We start from the raw sequence: 17,609 nt of genomic DNA on the forward strand, positions 1-17,609 counted from the left end.
TCGTTTCATACGTCGAGAATACCTACCCTAGAGTCGAAAACAATTTGATTGCAATAGGAAAAATCTCATAGGGAAATATCATTTCTATATTTCATCTATATATATATATATATATGTACATCATCGTCAACTATAAACCTCATTTTCCAGGATCCCAGAAGACAGAATTTTTCGCGAGAGGATTATATTTGGCGTAATCAAAATCAAAGGGATCGCGTCCGATATAATATCGACCGTGACTACTTCTATTGGCTAGCTTACGATATTATATAGCTTACGTAAGCATCACTTTGAGGACCGAACTCGCTTCGATAGGCGACTAATCTCGGAAAGAGGAAACGTCTTCTTCTCGCGTCTCTCAAAATTTTAACCCCTAGGATCCTAGGCCAACAGGAAAGATTTACTAGAGTAGGATGGTCGGACACAGATGATCGGCCATACCAAGGCTTTCTATCCCGTGTGTAGTCCGAGACTCCTTTGTAGATTGGCTCCCGTGGCCGCGCTTCGACGGATTATTAATTATCATTGGCAAGTAAATGTAGCGTAAATTTGTTGGTACGATGACGATCGATCGATAGCCGTTTACGCGAGAAATGTTCCGTCACACCAAGCGGAGAATTAATTCGACGAATATATTAAGCGGTAAAAGCCAACGTGTTCTTGCTGCTCCTCCTTCTCCTAATATCGATCGAAACTTTTGAACATTTCTCGTCCAGTTAGGAAAAGTCGAAGAACATCGTCGGAGGGCGCAAAATGAAAACTTTATCGTTTCGGGTCTATTCCACTTGTTCTCTTTCACACCGACGTTTGACGATCTTGCTTTTAGATAGATCAGCGGTTACGTCTCCAGCTAGCATTATGGCCATCTATTAACGGGGTCAACTAGCGAGGTAGCTACTGGCGCCGCCTCAAAAACAACTAAAAATTCGATAGTTGAACTCTATAAGTTTTATAACCTGAGGACGGGGACAGGAGGAGAAGAGAAGGATGTGTCTCGCAGGAAAATGATCGTTTTCATAACTCATCGGACAGTAGAGTAGAGGGTGATGTGTCGTACCAAAGGGGATGACGGATCAATGGAAATATTTCCTTGTTATGAGAGGATTGGCGAGGATTAGTGAGAAAGATTTAGACTCATCCGAAAGTCAGCGTTCGTTAAACGCCTAAATCCAGATATTCATATATCCTTGTCTTGTATCGTCCTAAGCAGTAAAGCAGTAGTTTGATCCAATGATTATGTGGAAATGCGACAAAGTAAAAATGTTGCTTAAATAAAGAAAAGAAGAAAAAGATTAAAAAGAGTATTGACTCGCGGGATAGATAGATCCGTTAGATCGGAGGAAATACAACGTAAGATATAATTACGAGTAGGCAGCTTTGGCATTAGTTTATGGTACTCGAGGGACAGACGAAGGGTTGTGACCATGTTTCTAGGGCTCTGCTAACGGTGAGTTTTGTTACGTAATTCCATGTTGCGTAGGGATGCCAGCCAAAAGTTATAATTACTATCTATGCTAAATTACCGATGACGTTCAACTTCATACACACACGCACACACACATGCGCGCGCATACACCTGCGCTGGCATTATTCCTTTCTCTCGTACGTTGTTTCGGTCGTTCATTTCTTCGTCGTCCCTTTGTTTAACTCACGCTGCATGTCCACCCGTTGACTCTTCCTTAAGGAATCCGTCGCTTCTTAATCAAGTACAAAGGACAGTTGAAGAAAAGTAACTTGAAAATGAGGGTTTTTTTTTTTTTTTTTTTTTTTTTTTTTTTTTATAGAATTGTCTTTTCCATTTTCTTATTCTAATTCGAACGGTTTTATTGATTATTAACGTTACTCCAATATTGTTTAAGTCTCATCAACCACTTTTCCCAATATGTTTTTAATGCCTTGTCTGACACGATATATATTTTCGCAGGTTTCCCAGTTGTATAACCGACAGCTATCAAGCCGCGGTCGATCTACGATAAAACAATGTACAATTTTACAATTTGGAAAACAAAATATTTGAACAAATCTGCAATGGATAAGGTATGACGTTATACCGTGAATGGATATCTTTTGGAAGAATTAATAGCGCCTATATAAGCAGCAAGCTGTATCGGCGCATCGTACATCGAATTTATATTCTCTTTGTCCTTATCCGACTTTTTCCAATCGATGGCATATAATTTGCCCCTACGCAGAAAATACATTCATTCTAAAGTAAGCTAATCGACATGAGACAGAGTTTACCAAAATAGTGGTAAAGCTTCATTAAGTTCCATAAAGCCATTATTTTACCAATGCAACAATTTTTTACCATGGAACAATAAATAGATTACCTGAACGAAGCTATACAATCGATCTTTCCCTTATAATACAAATCCTTGTGAGAAACAAACGATTCTACCGCTCTAATATCTTCCAATTCATTTATTATATCGCTCAAACTATCATAAGCCGGGTAAATATGTTTTGGTATGTCGACTTTTTTCCCTAATAAAGTATCTTCTATGCAAGAATGAAATTCAGTACCATCGTTCAATAGGTCTGCAAATTGTGAAAAATTCGTTATGTCAAGTCAAGTTATATCGTTATATCTCTCAAGATTTTTTTAGACAATTATTATCAATAATTACCTTGCTGATACTCATTGAATTTCTCTTCCCCCATTTTTCTTATCATTTTTGTTTTCCACAATTCCAAGGCCTTTTGAGATTGCGGTAACATGGTGGCAAATAAAATTTTAGTAACGGAAGGATAATGAAGCGCTTCCGTTTCGTCTTCCAACGAAATCGTTAATATTTCCAATTTATCTCTCGCCATAGGCTCTTCTTTTTCATCGGTAAAAATAGGATAATGATCTATATTATTTAATTGTACATCTTGTAATTTCATATCCTTCTCCTTCAGACTTTCAAAATCATTTGGAATAGCTATCATCGTTACAGTATCGTCATTTTTATTTCCTCCATGTTCTTTATCGCATCTACTTTTTATTTTCTCATGGTCTTTGGATCTTTTTGATTTAATAACACCTTCCTCGGTATCAATTTTATCATTATCGTAAGCAAATAAAGGATCCTTAGAAATTAACTTTATGTGTTTTATATGTCGTCCTCCCTTATAACCTAAACCGTGTGAATTGCTACGTTTAGGTTCCATCAAGTTCAATCTAAATTTACTAAGTTTTAAGTGCCACCATAACTCCCCTGTCCTCGACTTTCTGCCGTTTGAATCGTCTGGCAATTTTTTCCAAGTATTTTTTCTCTCTTTATTCAACGGCCCATACATGAACTTCTCTTCTCTTCTTTTCCGGTGTAATGCAGATATATTACGAGTCTTATGTCCTAACAAATGTCTTGACAAGTGATCATCGTTACAAGCAGAAAAGAATCTGATTAGATTCCGTGGGAATAGAACAAATAAACGATGATATAACGGAACTTGTGTAACCTTCATATTAAATGAAAAATTAACAATAAAGGTAAAAAGTAAAAGACGTGACGAATTTACATGTCAATTTACGATCTAGAAAAGTAAGAAATCCATTATATTCTTCTACTACTATATAATAATAGAGATAGAAATATATTTCAATAATAAACATACATCGTGACATTCCATCGTAATGTAAAGTACAGAATAATTCACCATAACCTCTTGTACTTTATAGGTTATAACATCGAGTACCTATTAGACGAGACGTTCCACCGTTCGATCGAGTAGCGCATGCGACTTCGGCGACACATACGGACAAAATGCGTACTAGATGTAACTGTAATGATATAACTGTTCCCACTATGTGAATATCATATATCACAGGTATGATAAATACGCTTGCGTGTTTTATTTCAATAATATACAACAAGGGCTGTTAATCTAACTAACAAAGGCAGGAAAAGAAAAAATGCCGAATTATACACTTCCTTGAAGATGTATCAATCGAAGAAAGTATTTCTTAAAGTATTTTCTGTTTCTAGTTAAGCTTATAGTTTAAGAATAGTTAAGGCGTATTTATGCCTTAGTCAGTGATATGTGGATAAGTAAGAATAGAAAATATAGTTATATTTAATCTGAGAAAAGGGTAAGCAAACGTGATTAAATATAAGAGGGAATGAGGACCAATGAGAATAATAAAGAAATCAGAATTTTTTGAATGCGTTCATTTTTCAAGAGATTATATTGAAATTCTACGATACCGGTATAATTGACAGGGGATTTAATTACTTAAACGTATAGAGTTGGAATTGGAAAGAATAGATTTTGAAAAGGCATTTACTTTCTGAAACGTACATGGCCAGGAATTATCGTTTAATACCAATGGCGGTGATAAATAAGAAGGAAGTGCGAATCGAAAGAACCCACTGACCACGCGGAAAAATCTCAATACTCGCGTACCTTTTTACGTAACGCTGCAACCGAAAACCAAAAGCCGACAACAAGGCTGCTGCTAGTCCCCTAGTATATATAACGGTGAAAGTTTCCTCTTCGCCTTTTTTTCTTTTTCTTTTTCTTTTTCTTTTTCTTTTTCTTTTTCTTTTTCCGTAGAACAAGAAGGAGGAATGAAATTGGAGATGCGCGGAAAAGAAAGATCCTCCGGCGGGATTTTCTATCGGGATCGAGCGCGCAACCGAGATCGCGTTCGATCGTCCTTTTCTTCTTCCTCTTCTTCTCGTGACAACGAGTCAAACCCGAGCAACGTGCGACTCTTCCTCCTTTTGCCCGACCTAGTTATGCGATATCAATAAGATGCTGTAATGATACCTAATGATCCAATTTTCTTCCGAACGGAATCATTATTATCGGAAATTATTTGAAAGAAAAAGAAGGAAAACAGAAGGATACATAGAAATTAATCTGACGCGAATTCGCTGCATCGATGATGATACTTTTGATTTAATAAAGGCTCTTTAATAAAGCCTATTTTGCCTTATTATACAAGGAGAGATCATCCGACTATATTTCCATTCTGATCGATCTCCATTCTGTCTCCATTATTCCCTTAAAATTCCCATAGATTCCCGCTTTCGACGACGAAATTGTTATAACGTACGATCTCTCAAGAGAGAATTTTTCAAGAGCGAGGAGGTAAAAATTGCTTTAGAAAGGTATCGCCATGGAGACCACGCATCGCCATGTAACACCATACTACTCTCAGTCCTCCTTTGAACCATTTCCCCCGTATGGCATGTACGTATGTATATACGTTTCTAAAACGTACTACACCACCTACTACGTGCGTGCATTCGCGTGTAGGTGTGTACAACTCGGCAGAATCAAATGCTCTGATGGCTAAAGACTCCACTCCGGTGGTATAAAAGGGGTGTGTCTCGTGGTGACCGAATCAGTTTCAGTTCAGCGCCGAACCGTTCATTCTCGACATGAATGCCATAGTGAGTAGCACTCTCTTACGTTATTCCGACGTTCGTTATTCTAACAAAAGTCAGAAAAAGAAAAAATCGATCGTATATACCGTATCGCGCATTAAATGATCATATAATTTCATTTTCTTTTTTTCCCCATTACAGCTATTCTTTACCTTCCTCACTCTGATCCCACCAATTTTCACCGAGGAAGTGCTCCATGCTAAGAAACACGAGAAAAGGGGTATCCTAGGTCTGGGCTATGGTGGTTATTACGGAGGAGGAATTGGTGGACTCGGAGGTAAAGAAAAATGATTTTCCTCTTCCCTCCCCGTTTAAACGTTATCGTAGATTTATCGAAGAAAGCGAACGTAGACGACAACTTTCCTGTCCGGTCATTCGAATCCTGACCTTTTTTTTTTAGAGAGCAAATCGAAACGATCTATTTCGATCCCTTCCGTAATTGAAACATCGAACGAATTGTTGCGCTACCAAACAGTTTTACTTTTTCTCTTTTCCCCTTTAGGATTTGGCCATGCCGGATATGTGGGAAATTCAGCAGCGAGTTACTCTTTAGGCCACGGTTACGGTACTGCTCCTCTCGTCTCTCATGGATACAACAACGTACCGATTCCGTTGTCTCATGGATATAGCGCCCCGGCTTATCCAACGTCGTATCTCGATCATTCCGGTATCGCCCTTGGGCAAGGCTTCGGTGGTCATGGTTTCGGTTACCACGGACTATAAGAGAGCTCAGCATTAATACTCTTAATCAACGTTGTTTCACCTACGTTTATACGACTTAGGTCTCTAACTTATCTTCCCTAGACAATATTTAATAATTATAAATAATTATATAATACTTTTTCTACCAATCAATGTTTGCGTATCTCAAATAAATGCGTTATTTCTGTCGATCGTCTTTCCTTTATTCTATATATCTATAAATGTATCTTCTTTTTTTGCCTTAAATATTATTCGCTATAATTCTAACCTTATTTAATTCCCTTCGAACTCTCACATGCGCGTGGTAGTTATCGTTAATCGAACGTAAGTTTCAATCAACTTCAATTATTCATTACTTCTTTTATTTACTTCTTTTATTTACTTCTTTTATTTACCCGACTTAATATCGCCGGATAAATCGTAGAAAGGAATGCCTAGAGATGTGAAATTAACCGAGGATAAATTGGATTTCTACTTTATCCAGCGAACCATAATTAATTGATTTATTGGCCGATAGGCGTCCGTTGCGGCATCTGGTACGGTGTTTTTTCGAGATAGATAATTGTTTTGAAATATTCGTTAATTAAATTCATCATGAACGTCTTGACAAGAAAAGTACTGAACGTAGCTAAGTCCTTTATAGGAAATTCCATTGGAGGTACTGTTCTGTTACATTTATAATTTCTTACTTTACTTTCTAACCTCCAAAATAAATCCTAATCTAACCTCTTAAGGAAATATTTCTTTCATTGTTTATCCATAATAATAAATAGAAGACGACCAACGTGAGTATTTGTATTGGTTGAACAAGTACCGTTTAAATGTCAATTATTTTTTTGACATTTGCATCATTAATAATGTCTATACATTTATAATATCTTTGTGTCTACAATGTAAAAAATTTTTAACTGCTAACTGGTTGATTTGTCTCAAAGATTTATTTCAATATAGATAACAGAATGTCACTGTTACATTTATTAAGTAATCCTCATTCTTTTTGCTTGTTTCACAGCCAACAAATTTCAAGTCACAGGGCATTATGGCAATATTGGTATTCAAGGTAAATCCATAGAATGGCCTCGATTAAATATCACGTATCTGTCTATCTGCGAATAATGATTTATGTACTTATTTTTTACAGGCGATTTAGTAAATAGTATGAGAGCATCCTTGGGCAATATGTTACAAGGTAAAACATCTCTTCGTTGCAATAAATATCATATGATAACTAAACTTCTATCACGTTTAATATTGTATACGACGATGGATACAATTCCTAGAATTGAATGAATTCAAATTGAGCTTGCGTAAAAATCGTGGCAAAGATCGTCGAGTCGATTACGATTAGATATAACAAGACCGGACGTTCCTAAAGATCGGTCAGTAATATTTCTAGCTCTTGTAGTCTTTCTAACAGATGCATATCTTTTTCCATATACTCGCTGGAGTAGCCTGAGAGAGAGAGAGAGAGGGGGGGGAGGGAGGGAGGGAGGGAGGGAGGGAGGCAAAGGGATAGATGGTCGACTTAAGGAGAGACAAGTTCCCATCGTAGAAAGGAGCACCGTATTCTTTCGGTGAAATGCGCGTGGTCCGCAAAAGAGCACGCAGCTTTTACCTCTTTCATCCGTACGGGATGAAGATCTCGAAATGCAAAAAGGGCGCACCGTAAGAAAGGATTCGAAATAGGGAAGCTATTATGGGCGATCGGTGGGAATCGAAAGGGGGGGTGACGTGTTCATTTGCGGTTGACCAGTTGTTAGAGTTCCGTCATGGGTATGGCTAAGGGTAACACCCTTCTCTTTCACATTTTCCTTGAAAAATCTCCAAGAATCGAAGGAATCATTCAACATTCGAATTTCATTCAGGCTGCCTCCCGAATCAGCGATTTTCTCAAGCTCGTTAAAGTCTGATCTTTGGTAAGATCGATCTCGATGTAAGGCGCAACCCTTAGGCTAGCTAGGTAGACTTTTTTTTTTTTTTTTTTCTTTAAGCCATCTTCCTACAATGATTTCATTGTTTAAGACGACGATTTAGCGATTAATCGGAGTTTCATGCTAAATGTGAAATAGTCGCCTCGAGGGAGAACGACTTTCGAAGGAAATTTTCTTATTTCAAATTTTGCGACAAAGAAAAAAAAAATACGGCAAAGAAAGGCGTAACTTGAAAACTTTTGCGACGTTGAAAATTTTCGCTATGTAATCTTACGCATTGATCTTGGGAAAAAAGGGGTTGCCTTTGCCGTGCATAATAGGTTCTGCTGGTCTCTTGGCTTAGTTGAGTCCAAGTTAGGTCGGATTAGCAGTGCCAATCTTTGGACATCTGTCGTATTGACAATTCGGACGCTGGTCAGCTAGATTTTCAAATGAACAACAATGGTACGGTCTAACAAAAAAAAGAAGAAAAAAAAAAAAACGATCGATGATCAAGAACCGACGACAATTCGAAAATTGTCATGTCATTCGGAATATTTTAGTCGAACGATTCTCTTCACGCGTATAAATCACAATGTCGTTCTGATTTGCGCCCTTCGTTGTAACTTACAGGAGCATAATTTAAAGAAAATTATATTAGACAGGGTTAAATTTTCCACTTTATACTCTACATTATATTCGTCCTTAATCGCTATATCAAATAAGTGTGAATTTTCACGATAGAGTTGAAGTTTTCGAGATTACGAGAAGCCTTGCGAGGGACTTCTTTGTCGCAAAAGAAACGAACGTCGTGTATAAGTTGAACATAGACGTAGCGTTTGTAACAATGTTACTTAATAAGCTTATGCACGCTTGACCAAAAAAGGACTACTCTTGCTGCAAGCGGCTTGCAGATGTCAAACGTCCATCATATTTGATATTTCGATCCCATGCTAAAGAACCCTCTTCTTCTAGGTTCATAAGATTATTTGCGAAAGAGTTTTCGGTTTCGGGCAGTACCGTTACCCCGCCCACTAGATCTCTCATTTTCGTTTTTCGTTGCCCTTGTTGACAATAGCCCCCGTGACTGGACCATACAGGTTCCCGTAAATGTCTTTTCCTTTCTTTCCGTCTGGGTTGTGTCTGTGTAGTCATAATTTTTTCCTTCTTTCAATTCGACGAAACTTTACAAAAATTTCTCGATCTTATCTACTAAGCTATTAAGAAAGGTTAAGAGAATGAAGAGAGAGAGAGAGAGAGAGAGAGAGAGAGAGAGAGAGAGAGATTGAGCCATGTAACAAGGCTGTTAAAGTTCGTCATAAAGCGATTTTGGAATCTTACGAATGTTTCTTGCGACACGTAACAACAACGGTTTTAGTATGATTGAGTAATAGTCGGTGGCATCTCGTTAATCGACCATCAACTTCGTTTATCAATATTTTTCAGTTTTCGAACAGATCAGATGTAAAACTACGTTACAGCGGTTACATAGAATAGGATTGAAAGATAAGAAAATAAAGAAATCGAAGAATCCTTTCAATGGGAAGCCTTTTGCGAAGGGCATCATTCTGAAAACTGTTATTAAAAAGCCAAAAAAGCCAAATTCTGCTAATCGGAAATGTGTTATCGTTAAGTTATCCACCGGAAAGGAAATGACTGCCTACGTACCTGGTAAGATTAATTTTATTCTTTATTGAACCTTTAAGCCAATATTTATGATAGTTCTCTCTTCTTGACCTTGGCTTTAGGAATAGGTCACAATTTACAAGAACACAATGTCGTATTATGTGAAGTGGGAAGATTGCAAGATACGCCCGGTGTTAAAATAAGATGCATTCGTGGAAAATATGATCTTCCGCATGTAAAGAAAACTTAATGTACGTGTGCTTGATAATTGAAGTAAAATATTGTAATAATAATAAAATGTATACATATGCATAGATTTTGTATATACATATATATATATATATATATATATATATATATATATATATATATATGTATATATATATATAAAATCTGTGGAAGAGTTCAAAATGTGTGACGAAAGTAAAGTACAGTTATTTTGCTATTCGATCTCGGCTACGAGTATAAATTTGGCGTGGCCATGTGCTTTTGAATCCTGATGCGCCCGTAAATTGCGACCCTTTGACACACATTTCGAATACCGTATTCTCCTGTATTTCTATCTAACGGTAAACGTTAGTCCTTTACATAGACGTGGACCCACGTACAATGCATTCTGACATCTAGATGCCACAATGGAGAAAGGGTTCTGGTACAGCCCTCGTCTTTCGACGTTATTACGGAAGGGTTGCACGCAGACTTTTACGCATCTGCACTTTTCACGTTCACCCACGCCGGTCACTGCCTGCCTATTGACCATATGACATCCTGACCAACATCTAGATATTTTCGAAAAACTGGCTCTCAACCAGTTTTACGAAATAATTTGTTGTCAACGATTTTATTTATGTATACGATTTATTACAATTAAACGATTTTATGATTTTGTTCTGATTTCTGACATTACAATATATATATATATATATCTTAAAAGGGATGTCGCATTTGTATATAAAATGTTAAGAAAATTTCATTGAATTTTTGCATCTCATTTGGAAAATGACAGTGCTCGCTCGTAAAACTATTTTATATTTTTAAACAAAAGAAAATGTAACTGAAGGGGCGAGATTACGAGAAGTGAAAAATATTATTTAGAAATCTTACTGAGATACTTCTGTACGTGCTTTTTGTCAAGAGTTTCGAGTCTCGTAGGAAAGACGTAGGATACTCGTCCGAAGATGAGAACCCCATATCGAGCACGCCCAAAATCATCTCTTAAGAAGGGATGACGATGACACCGAGATCGCCACGAGGCCTACACGCGCCAACATCGCATCCGTGTGTTTCCTTCAGTTTTTCGATATTGACGGTAAAGCTGACGTCATCGTGGATAATCCGACGAAAATGTTTTTTTTTTTTTTTTTTTTTTTTCAATACTTGAATGCGACAACAGCGATAATTATGAAATTATCGAAGCACGAGATTGCCCTAATTGCGTGGCATATCGCTGTCGTTTGGAATTTGAGAGTCTTTATAAGCATATATCGCCAAATAAGTTTAAGTGCAACGTAAATAATTATCTATGTTGAAGGAAAAACCTATTGTGTTTTATTCGTCTTTATATTGGAAGAAGATGTGGTAAACCTTGCTTGAATTCATTTTTTTCCTTCATTCTCTTGTTTTTTTTGAAGGAAAGTCCTTAACCAAGGCTGAAAAAATACAAGTTGAGCCAATAAAAATAACAACATTTTGGAAAATTCCGTCTTTCTCCTTCTCGAACAGATACACAACGGTGTACGCTTGGTCGTACATAATCGATCTGCATACTTTCTTCGTTCTTTGTTTAAAAGATCGAGAAATGTGAAATTCAAAACTACCTTCTTTAATCTTCTAAATGCTTTTTGCTCGGGGTTGTGTCAACTCTTTACCGTACGGCTTAGTAACGGGACACCGCGAGATTTGCTCTCGAAAGTTTTTGTCGTCAGGACCATGATTTCGAAGGATCTTTGTGGTCCCTCTCATGGATTGTTCGAGATCCATCTTTTGCGATCGCAGATGACCGATCGGCCGACAAGCGTTTCGTATACATACAGATGTGTACGATCGAGCGAAGAAATACGAAAAAGAAAGGAAGTATTTTCAGAGAGGAATCGCGCATTTTCGAGAAGGGCGTGTCACTTAGCAATGCCCAATAAATGAAAAGGAAAGGAAAGATGCTTGTGCTAAGATTGGAAATATGCAAATCTCGAAAAGTCTGTTGGCAAAACTTACGGCCGGTGGTCCATGACCGAAGATAAATCTTAAGTTGAGTAATTATTAGGTTACTAGGTTCCTTTCCTTAATGTTCTTCTTCTTTTCTTTTCTTTTTTTTTTTTTTCTCTTTAATCCTTCTTTTCGATTAATCCTTCAAATCGTCCGACCTCCGTCAAATGCATCTTTGCGTTAATGTACGTAACATATTATAAATAACGAAGCGCAAGATGATTTATTGAGAAAAAAAAAAAAAATATTGTAGAAGAAATGTCTAATGTTGTCGATTTTATATACTGATTATGCCTTGCGTAATGACCAAAGCTTACAGCAAATTATGAAGAAATACTTTTACGTCCTTTAATCGTTAGCAATATCTCGTTTCTACGGGATACCCAATTCTTGCTTAATATCTAACCATTCTACATTTTTAAATGCCCTTAGGTATATATATGTTCATTATCGGAAAGTTATACGAAAATTCTTATGCAATAGCGAACGACTTAGATATTAATTAAGGAAAGAAACTTTGTCCCTCACAAGATTGTGTTGTTACGAATCATCGGTAAAACTTCACGGCCCACCTTTCTTGCCCCTTCCTTTATATCTCCATTGTTCTTTTCTATTATTAGGAAAATCCATAGGTAATTGCTGCGTAATTCCTTCTTCCACTTTTTCACATATAAGTTTTGAGCGTAATTGGAATCATTTATATAATCATTAAATATCACAATCGACGATGAGAATAATCGAGGGTACGTAATTGTGACATTTTTTTGATTCAATGCGTTACGGTCAGCATTTACGGCATCAAAATCGTCGAATTGCGATAGGGAATTATCTTGGAAAATGAGCTAAGAAGCAATAACAGATTGTAGATAACGAACGACGGAAAGAAAGTTTTCGTGGAGAAGCTATTGAAAAATCACGTAGGCGCTATTGTCATCGAAAATGCGAATCGAAGTGCTTCGTCTCTACCTTCGTACGCGGAGCATACGGCGAATGGAAAATATGATTATCGCAGACGCAAAAAGGAAGCACGGTTAAAACTTGAAAATAAGCAGGGTAACCAGGGGACCCGTTCACATTCGCATATCAATGCGAATTGAAATGTGAGAGGAACAAACGGGGAGGAGAAATTTATAAACAAACACAGACAGGTTTCTCCTCTTTTTTCCTTTTCTCAAAGTGATGAGATGCAACTCGCGACGATGAATAAATTTATCGTTATCATATAACGGGAAAGATAAGGATTCCGCGATCTCTTACTTTCGGTCAGATCGGAAAGTAAACGAAAGAGTTACGAAGAAAGATCTAGGACCAGAGAGATTTGGGAGAGAGAGAAAAAAAAAAAAGAGGGATTATTTTGCTCGACATATGCTCGATAAGAAGGATTCATCGAATAATAATGAAGTCTGTTAATTCGTGAAACACAAGTCCGAAAAAGAAGATAGATGTCCTATAGGTCATAAATCACAAAAATGCGAATAAAGAAACGACGTATTATTACCAATGGAATATAGGAAAAATGTGTGGAGGAGGGCTTACTAGCGTGCGAAAGGGTTAAACGAAGCAGGGTATTTAACGAGTTCCTCGACCTGGAACAACGTGACGTCCTATTACAGCTAAGAAAGTTTTCGTCTCTCAACTATGGATTTTCGTGATCTCCTCACTATTGCGTGAAATTTAAAAGGATCCTTGACAAATGGATCTCCATCGGCCAGTGAAATTTTTGACAAATCTTACGGCACGTCGTAGAATTGGACCTATCGTTCCCTTGAGACATTTTATTACAATACTTTTTCCTCCTTGTAAAATACACTTCCCTTCGTTGTCTTTATCTACAAGTATACAGGACACATGCGCACAGTTTTCATTTTCAGGTAGACGCATACATAAATATATATATACATATATATATATATATATATATATATACATATATATATATTTTCGATTCTTATAAAATAATAATTAACAGGCTAGATAATATTACGTAAATAACAATTTCATTTAAGATCGATCGAGGATGAATCGCTTAATAACATGAACGAGAGACATGAACGAGATTTATAGAGCCTATGAATAGATTGTAAACAAAACATTTAGAAGAGATTTAACAACATCCTATCTATTTCTACTTAAGGCTTTCCCCATGCCCTACGCCCCACCACATTTTCTAAGAAAATCTCCTACCTATGGAACGTACAAGGGTTGCCGGGTATATAAGCGAACGAACATCCCCTCTCGTTTTAAACGATCTTGGTAAATCTTCGAGCGAAGACCGTAGTAAGCACCGTAGAACTCTTCAGCAGACCGATTTCTCAATGTCCAAAATCATTTTATTTCGTCTTAGTGACTATCATCGCTTTAGAAAGTATCATTAGTGTTTTCATAAGAGTAATTACGGTGTGACCTCATATTAATAATCATTAAGACCTCAAGGAGTGCTCTCCTCTCTATTCTCTACGTAAAGGTATTAAATCATTATTTACAATCATTATAATTAGCTGCGAACTATATAATAATGATATATATAAATGATGTAATAGGCAAATATTTTCGATCTAATCGTGCAAGTTGTTGTCAATAGACGTAGCGCTTGTAAAAGTCACCTTCGACTTAATCTCAAAATAACATATCGTACTTATTAATCCTGTGATTCATTTCTATCGATAATTACGAATTAATTGAAAACGAGTTAATTGAAAAATTGGATTTTTGCGCCAGAAAGACGAAAGACGAATAACGAAGGACCCGAGAGATGGAGACCAAGATGGAAGATTTGGCGAACGAGATACAACCTTTAGACTTTCGAAACTATTTGCCTTCTTTCGAAGGGAAAAAAGACTCCTCGTCCCCGACACATCAGCCGCTCGACTTTCGATCCCGTTTATCGCTACGAAATAGTTTAAAAGAACCATCACCATTGCAAGAGAAAGAACCGGTTTTAGATTTGTCGTGCAAGAAAACTCTCATTTTAGCCACGACCAGCGAAAATGACGTTCCTGAAGCAACCCAAACTATGCTAGAGTCGTCGACCGAAGAGAGACTATCTACGGACGTAGTTAAAACTAATAGGAGAACGGATAGCAAAAGTCTCTTCGAAGTTCGCAGTTTCATGGTTACCCCGCCATCGGAATCGGAATCGCCGAAGAAAATCAAGTTCAAAGAGGATAGTGGTAGTGCGTCGATAGTGGTCGATGACAACGTCGACAGATATTCTCTTTTGCCGATTAACGTGCCGATAGTGCCACCGATTTTACCCACCTTGCTCACGGCAAATTCCAACGGGACGACAGAAAAAGTACGGGGGAAAATTCAATCGCCCACTACGACGACACCGACGATGTCGGCTAACGCCGTATCGCCAACGGAGGCTCCGAGAAAAATACCTAGGCCTTTTAAAGCTTATCCTCTGGCTCTCACGGTGAACACGCCGGACATGATTTATAATCAAAATTCCAACGAAACATACTCAGAATTTCGAAGTCGCATGCTCGAAAACGTTAGACGTCAGAACGAAACGACGAATCTTAAAATGCGCAGATCTAACAAAAATACAACGATATTGCCGACGAGTACTGTGGATGAGAAGGACGCTGCTTACTGGGAGAGAAGGAAGAAAAATAATGAAGCAGCTAAACGATCGAGAGATGCTAGGAGAGCGAAAGAAGACGAGATCGCGATAAGGGCAGCTTTCCTTGAACAAGAAAATATTAGACTCAAGTACGAATTGGCCGCGCTAAGGAACGAAACTGCTAAGCTCAAGTGTATGATATACTCGACGTAGAACTTTTTATCGAATTTTGATACAAAAATAGTGTCGTTTTTTACATTCTGTTGTCCCTTCATTTCCAACTTATCAAGGAAATAATCGATCATTTTCTGTATATATGCATAATATACATATACATATATATATATATATGTATATATATATACATATATATGTGTTCGCAAAAGGTTATTCGGAGAGTTATTACGTCGTTCAACCTAAGCGAAAGACAATCGACATGGGAACCAACAAAATTAGATTCGATTTCAAATACTCGATTTTTTTTTAAATAGTGTAAAGTTTTAAATTTTATTGCCAATTTTCTCCTTATTTTTAATTATTTCTCAAGCTCCACAATACTTCTCTTTACACAATCCTGTGTAATAATTGTTTAGTTGCATTTAGCGACATGTAAATAAAATGAATTACCGTATTATGTAGCTAGTTCTTACGCTGTGTACTTATATATATATATATATATATATATATATATATATATACACACACGCACACGTACATGCATACATACATACGTATATATATATATATATATGTGTATATATATATATATGTATATATGCACGCACATTATTTTATTATACATATTTAATATATATTTATAATAAAATATTTTTTTAAAATATTACTTTGTGTCTATCTTGTTAAATTATAAGCATATATCTTTTACGCAAAGAAAATGGCCGAGTCTGTTTTAAAATATAAAACTTAGAAAACATTTGCGTTACCTCATACGTATAAAAAATAACTTCTAATAGGGTAGAGATTGCGCTATATCCGACATGCATTCTGCTTCGAGTACATTTCGTTTTCTAGTTTGGTTTTTGCTAAGCGTCGTCGCATAAGATCTGCCCACTTGTCTAGGTACAAACATTAAAGATGCATTCTCATTGATATTAGTAAAAGTCGTGGAACAAGTTGCGCTAGACCTTTCTACGTCACTCATTTTGGATGTTTTATCAAATGTTCTAATTTTTTGATTCTTATTTAATCGAATTTTCTCATTTCTTTTCTCTTTCCGATCTGTAATATCGATATCCATTTTATTACTATTATTTTCTTTTGCTTTGCGGTACGATGCATCGTCAAAGCGACAATTTTTTGGATATTTATGTACATCGACGCAGTGATCCAGCCTTTCGTTCGGATTATTGAATTTCACGTTACATCGTGAAACGTAGCACTGGTACTAAAAAAATATATTTATTATTAACCATACCGTGTTAGAGGAAATATAAATGAGACGCGTAAGACACAAATACCATCGGTTGTTTTTCTGATAAAAGCTTGAAAAACGTATCGTGTGTTTCCTGGATATGAATTTCTAATAACCTAGGATTGGGTTTTGTTCTTTTACACTCCACGCAAATATAACGATGGCAGGAATTATAATGCATTTCAAAGTCTATTAAAGTTTTAAATAACGCCGTACAGTGTGAAATCGGACAAGAAAACTCTGTAATACTGAAACCAATAGAAACAACAATTAATATCAATTGACGGGGTATTTTGGCCTTGTCTTTTATGCATATATATATATATATATATATATATATATATATATATATATACACATATATATATATATATACATATATGTGCGTGAGTGTGTATTACAGATCATGGCATAAATCCTCTTCATCTTCGGCTATGACTCCCTTCCGTTGAAAGATCTTGCAATATTTGTAAGTTTCATTAAAGAAAGGATCATCTACGGACCTCACGCCAACTCCGATACTTCGCAGAAATTCCATGGTAATAAATTTAAATAGCAAGGGAATATTGCCAAGAAATATGTTGAATGATAATAACCAAAGGTATATACTTTTTTTGTCAATTACATAGTATTATACGAAATATATAATATGCGAAATCTCTTTAAACTTTTTCTAACCTAAAACTAAGACACTTCCGAGTTTTCTCTTTCGAACTTAATCTTCGAGAGATTGAAAATCACCTTTAGACTTTTGATCATTTACAAATAAATACGTAACAACGAGAATATGA

The 17,609-nt window shown here is 36.5% G+C and overlaps 5 protein-coding genes and 1 long non-coding RNA gene across 13 annotated transcripts; 4 read left to right on the forward strand and 2 right to left on the reverse strand.

Annotated features, from left to right (window-relative positions):
* The first annotated feature begins 346 nt into the window (after positions 1-346).
* Positions 347-2,503, forward strand: LOC124953820. Its single transcript, XR_007102348.1, has 2 exons — positions 347-1,447; positions 1,925-2,503. It is a non-coding gene; the product is annotated as an uncharacterized LOC124953820 (long non-coding RNA).
* On the reverse strand, positions 1,804-3,759 carry LOC124953808 (mitochondrial genome maintenance exonuclease 1-like). Its single transcript, XM_047505745.1, has 5 exons — positions 3,601-3,759; positions 2,628-3,519; positions 2,331-2,538; positions 2,052-2,184; positions 1,804-1,967 (listed from the first exon to the last, which is right to left on the reverse strand). Exons 2-5 carry the CDS (start codon positions 3,448-3,450, stop codon positions 1,824-1,826), a joined length of 1,308 nt encoding a protein of 435 aa, XP_047361701.1. The 5' UTR covers positions 3,451-3,519; positions 3,601-3,759; the 3' UTR covers positions 1,804-1,823.
* LOC124953818 (glycine-rich protein-like) lies at positions 3,248-6,269 on the forward strand. Its single transcript, XM_047505769.1, has 5 exons — positions 3,248-3,527; positions 3,665-3,813; positions 4,540-5,384; positions 5,520-5,655; positions 5,881-6,269. Exons 3-5 carry the CDS (start codon positions 5,373-5,375, stop codon positions 6,099-6,101), a joined length of 369 nt encoding a protein of 122 aa, XP_047361725.1. The 5' UTR covers positions 3,248-3,527; positions 3,665-3,813; positions 4,540-5,372; the 3' UTR covers positions 6,102-6,269.
* A 305-nt stretch (positions 6,270-6,574) lies between these two features.
* On the forward strand, positions 6,575-10,510 carry LOC124953816 (40S ribosomal protein S12, mitochondrial). Of its 3 annotated transcripts, none has more exons than XM_047505766.1 (6): positions 6,575-6,738; positions 7,093-7,140; positions 7,222-7,269; positions 9,437-9,661; positions 9,739-9,867; positions 10,197-10,510. In XM_047505766.1, the coding sequence occupies exons 1-5, from the start codon at positions 6,675-6,677 to the stop codon at positions 9,864-9,866; spliced, it is 513 nt and encodes a 170-aa protein (XP_047361722.1). In that variant the 5' UTR covers positions 6,575-6,674; the 3' UTR covers position 9,867; positions 10,197-10,510. The 3 variants fall into 3 exon arrangements, with proteins under 3 accessions (XP_047361722.1, XP_047361723.1, XP_047361721.1); XM_047505767.1 differs by having other exon boundaries at positions 10,209-10,510; XM_047505765.1 differs by having other exon boundaries at positions 6,576-6,738; positions 10,244-10,510.
* LOC124953813 (zinc finger protein 511) lies at positions 6,904-17,568 on the reverse strand. Of its 5 annotated transcripts, XM_047505757.1 has the most exons (5): positions 17,428-17,568; positions 17,195-17,339; positions 16,865-17,066; positions 16,331-16,791; positions 6,904-7,186 (listed from the first exon to the last, which is right to left on the reverse strand). In XM_047505757.1, exons 2-4 carry the CDS (start codon positions 17,242-17,244, stop codon positions 16,354-16,356), a joined length of 690 nt encoding a protein of 229 aa, XP_047361713.1. In that variant the 5' UTR covers positions 17,245-17,339; positions 17,428-17,568; the 3' UTR covers positions 6,904-7,186; positions 16,331-16,353. The 5 variants fall into 5 exon arrangements, with proteins under 5 accessions (XP_047361713.1, XP_047361710.1, XP_047361709.1 ...); XM_047505754.1 differs by having other exon boundaries at positions 6,988-7,182; positions 17,220-17,555; XM_047505753.1 differs by having other exon boundaries at positions 6,991-7,186; positions 17,220-17,555.
* LOC124953810 (transcription factor VBP) lies at positions 13,857-16,111 on the forward strand. 2 transcript variants are annotated; one of them, XM_047505749.1, is made up of 2 exons: positions 13,857-14,282; positions 14,541-16,111. In XM_047505749.1, the coding sequence occupies exon 2, from the start codon at positions 14,571-14,573 to the stop codon at positions 15,597-15,599; it is 1,029 nt and encodes a 342-aa protein (XP_047361705.1). In that variant the 5' UTR covers positions 13,857-14,282; positions 14,541-14,570; the 3' UTR covers positions 15,600-16,111. The 2 variants fall into 2 exon arrangements, with proteins under 2 accessions (XP_047361705.1, XP_047361704.1); XM_047505748.1 differs by having other exon boundaries at positions 13,859-14,282; positions 14,537-16,110.
* Positions 17,569-17,609: the final 41 nt, after the last annotated feature.

This window comes from Vespa velutina, chromosome 13, assembly GCF_912470025.1.
Source record: "Vespa velutina chromosome 13, iVesVel2.1, whole genome shotgun sequence".
In the NCBI taxonomy this organism is placed as follows: domain Eukaryota; kingdom Metazoa; phylum Arthropoda; class Insecta; order Hymenoptera; family Vespidae; genus Vespa; species Vespa velutina.